Consider the following 4,542-nt stretch of genomic DNA (forward strand, 5'->3'; position numbering starts at 1 on the left):
GTCATTCATTTCGAATTTTTTAAATAAAATATCTAGATCAGAACTAGGTTAACACTTTAAACCCGTTTAAACCTGAATTATATTTGATTTATTCTCTTTTTTAATTCACATAATAATAAATCAATATATATATTTTTAACCAATCAGAACCAATGCAGAGCAGGAGAGGGTCAGAAACAGGAAGAACACTTCAGTCAAATGTACTTCACTCAGAGGCAGGAAGAGTATTTGTCTCTGGAGCCTCTTACAGAAAGATGTACTTCTACTCCCTCATGAGTTCTTTAATTCTCTCTGTGTTCTTCCTCTACATCTCGGGTAAGATCAATGCTGCATCATTCCTGTGCACTGGAGGTGTGTTCTTCACTCTCTCACTGCTTTAAATACACTTTGATTAACTCACCTGCTCCAGGGTGCAGAGTGGATACTGAATAATAACATTTAGGACCAGGGTGAAATGTGTTTGCTCAGTTATGACCAGTTTATTCCTCTGATATAGTTCTGAAGCAGTTCCTTAGTCGGAGTAACACTGTTGTACCATTTGACTTCTTCTCTGTAGAGTCTGAGAGTGTGAAGACACTGAGGAATGTAGCTGTAAAAAGTGGAGGATCTCTCACCATTCCATGTTTTTATGATGAACAATACAAATCAAACCCTAAATTCTGGTGTAAGGGGAAGTACTGGCGCATCTGCGGAGTAGTAGCCTATGCAAACACAAGTGGAAGAACGTCAGTCACTGATTATCCGACCCAGAATATGTTTACTCTGGAACTCAACAGTCTCCAAGACTCTGACTCTGGATATTATTGGTGCGCTGTGGAAATTGGAGATAAATGGACAGTAGATGACAGTGATTATTTGTACCTGACGGTCAGTGCAGGTAAGAAGTCTCTCTGTGTGAAGTAGAACCTGTTCACTGTAACTTAAAGCTTGTTTGATGGAGGACGTGTTTACAGCACTCATTCTCTGCCTCTTTATTCAGATCCTGCTGTGTCTGTGATAAACAGCAGAGTGAGTGGTCAGGAAGGGGGCAGTGTCAGTGTCCAGTGTCTCTACAGAACTGATTATAAGAATCAACAGAAACAGTGGTGCAGATTTAGAGACTGGCGCTGCTTAACATCCCAGAATTCAGCAGTGCAGATCAGTGATGATGGGAGAGGAGCGGTCAGTGTGGAGATGAGTGGACTGAAGAAGAGTGATGCTGGCTGGTACTGGTTCAGTGCAGGAGAAGTGGGAGTTACTGTTCACCTCACTGTCGCTGAAAGACCTACAAGTAAGATTATTTGTATCTGAAACACCAGACTGAATGGATGTATATCTGTAGATCTGTTATGGCCCACATTTGCCCTTGAATAATGTCATTTCTCATTTTCAACAGCAAAAACAGCTGTGGCTACAATATCCTCAACTGTGAAAACCAGCATCAGTGAGACCCGATCAGGTATGATCACAATCTTGTGTTAGAATTTATTCAATTAATAAATTAAAACAATTAATATTTGTTTTTCTAGGTGTCCCAACAACTAAAAATGAACCCTCAACAACAGCAAATCAGTGAGTAGTGAAGTTCCGCTACACTTTCACACTTCAGTGTAGCATACTTTTACCCTGTGCTTTTTTGCAGAACTGCAATGGTTTTTTCTGAAAAACAATACTTCCCTAAGACATACCAAGTGTGAAATGAAGTAAGAAACATATACGAAATGGAAATGTTTAACAGTGTAAGCTCTAACAGCCTTAGGTCAGAGACTAATTTCTGTAGTAACTATGTTTTAGGAAGGCTTTACACTAGAGAGAAATTTGCTGTAAAAACATCATTGCCTTTAGTTATAAGAATATTAGTGAGGTCAGGTTTCGATATTAGATTATTAGTTCTAGAAAAGAAATTCCACTTTAACACGTCTAACATTATATATTACATAATGCTGCATTATGAATTGCCTTGTGGACTGTGTGTGCATTGCTGAAGGCCTGGGTCATCTATGGGTGTATCTTGTAGTGTTATGTAGTGCTTCTATCACAGGTTGTGGGTTCAATACCTGCTTTGAGTGAATGTCTGTGACAAGTTGGTGTGTTCTCCCCGTGCCTCTGTGGGTTTCCTCAGGTGCTTTGGTTTCCTCCCTCAAAAACACACAATGGTAGGTGAATCGACTACTCAAAAGTGTCCATAGGTGTGAGTGTGTGTCGCCCTCTGAAGGACTGCCATCCGGTCCAGGATGTATTCCCCCTTTAGGCCCAGTGCTTCCAGGCAGGCACTGGACACACAGCGACCCTGAACTGGATAAGTAGGCACAGACAATGGATGGATATTCCTTGGCTTTGACTAGTGTTTGGATGCCATTTGGAAAGTGTAGCTGGTCTTTCCATCAAATAAAACATTTGTGTAGTTAAATCTCCTTTAGTTAGCCTTTAAAGCCTGTTGTACAGGGTGAGTCAAAAGGTGCAGGACACACTTTTATCTGAATACACCAGTAAGTAATTTGTGAGGGAGCCTATCGTTTAGGCTAGGTTCAGAACAAGGCTACCATCGTGAAGGCGGCCATATTGGATCAAGGGGAAAAGTTTTTCCAATGGGAATGTTGTCATGTAGCAATATCAAACAAAATAAATGGGTGTCATTTGACTTTTGACTCACCCTGTATATTCACACCTCTGTGTAATTTTTTTATGCTTCTAGCAGAAAAAAACAGCTTTTTATTCAGTAAAAAGCTTCTGCCTCTTCTGCAGAAGATACTTCTGAATATGTAAATAACATAACTGACAACAAGAGCAAGTATTTCATACATTATATAAAAATGTTTATTTGTTGTACACTGAAAATGATATTATTGTGTGGCAGAATATACAGGGCGGCACGGTGGCGCAGCAGGTAGTTGTCGCAGTCACACAGCTCCAGGGGCCTGGAGGTTGTGGGATCGACTCCCACTCCGGGTGACTGTCTGTGAGGAGTTGGTGTGTTCTCCCTGTGTCCGCGTGGGTTTCCTCCGGGTGCTCCGGTTTCCTCCCGCAGTCCAAAAACACATGTTGGTAGGTGGATTGGCGACTCAAAAAATTGTCCGTAGGTGTGAGTGTGAGTGAATGTGTGTGTGTCTGTGTTGCCCTGTGAAGAACTGGCGCCCCCTCCAGGGTGTATTCCCGCCTTGCGCCCAATGATTCCAGGTAGGCTCTGGACCCACCATACCCTGAATTGGATAAGCGGTTACAGATAATGAATGAATGAATGTAATTATACACAAGATAAGATGAAGGATATCCAATGTCAGTCTGTTAGTGCTTTAAGGCATTATAGTGTGATATTGAATTTTACATGCTTCATTGTGGGTCTCTTTAATGAACAATTTACAAAGGTCATGTGACATTACTCACTGCAGCAATGGAAACTCAAAGCTTATCTGGACTCTACTACCTGTGGGCCTCGGACTGCTGCTGTTCCTGATCTGTGTCATAAGATTCATATCAAGAAAACATACCAGTAAGTATAAGTCTGACATTTTTTATAGGCTCAGGCTTTTTAACCAAATGTACACTGTTTTACACCTACCTTTGTAATGTGATCCACTCATTCCATTTCTCAGAAGCAAATCAAACAGAGACCACAGAGAGGAGCAGTAACTCAGCAATTTACACAGTAAGTGCTGTGAATGATGGGTGGCTTCATGTTGTTTGAGTTCTAGTGTTCAAACACATAGTGCAGTGATTAGTATTGTGTATCATTGTGGATTTTGTCATTGGTGCTGTGTGTGTATATATACGTGTGTCTGTCTGTATGAAACAGAACACTACAGGTGAAGATGCAGATATGTGCACTGCTGTGTCTAAGAAAAAGAAGGTAAGTATATCTTTTTTATATCGACAAACATATAAACACGATTTTATTACAGAAACAGTACTAGATTTTCTCATCCTGCGTAAATTATGTCCACAGACTTTGTCCGAAGTGACTCTGGGAACTGATGTGATCTACGGCAATGTAGCCACTGATGCCACGAATGAACCTGTAAGTGAACGTTTATAAAGCTGTTGTTATAAATCACACCTCTATTTTAACCTGAAGTAGGTGAGATGTCGTCATGTATCTGAGGACAGTAAGTGTAACTTTGATGGAGGTTCCTTAGTCTGACCATGACTTTAGCTGCTGAAAAAGCTTTTATCCTCTTTTGCTTCTAAATCTGTCTCATTTTACAGCTCTCACCAGATGCTGGAGGTGATGAAATGCTGTACGGCAATATTTTGCCCAAATAAGAAGTGAGGCAGAATACACCACATTATATTATGTTTTGTTTTGTTTGTTTGTTTTTTGTTTGTTTGTTAAACACTTAAACACTTTTCAGGCTTCTGCTCATTGTTGCTTTTCTGTCTGTGTTGATTCCAGGTGTACACAGCTGTATTTCTCAACAAACAGCCAGAAGACATTAATGGCAAACAAGACACAAAAACAAAGTATCCCCTTCAAAATAATGTCCTTTTGTGTCATTTCAAAGGTCAAAATAAGAATCCTCATCATAGTGGTCAGTGTAACTTAGCGGGTGTTTTAACCACTGTAGT

At 40.4% G+C, this 4,542-nt stretch overlaps 1 protein-coding gene across 1 annotated transcript; it reads left to right on the top strand.

Moving 5' to 3' along the window:
* Positions 1 to 570: 570 nt before the first annotated feature.
* Positions 571 to 4,239, top strand: LOC136678543 (polymeric immunoglobulin receptor-like; the record flags this gene model as incomplete). The annotated part of the gene is made up of 7 exons (XM_066656589.1): positions 571 to 877; positions 980 to 1,270; positions 1,376 to 1,438; positions 3,573 to 3,625; positions 3,773 to 3,826; positions 3,923 to 3,994; positions 4,183 to 4,239. Coding segments are annotated over 7 exons (897 nt in total), but the record flags the coding sequence as incomplete, so codon positions are not given.
* Positions 4,240 to 4,542: the final 303 nt, after the last annotated feature.

The sequence above is a fragment of the Hoplias malabaricus genome, chromosome Y, assembly GCF_029633855.1.
Source record: "Hoplias malabaricus isolate fHopMal1 chromosome Y, fHopMal1.hap1, whole genome shotgun sequence".
Lineage (NCBI taxonomy): Eukaryota > Metazoa > Chordata > Actinopteri > Characiformes > Erythrinidae > Hoplias > Hoplias malabaricus.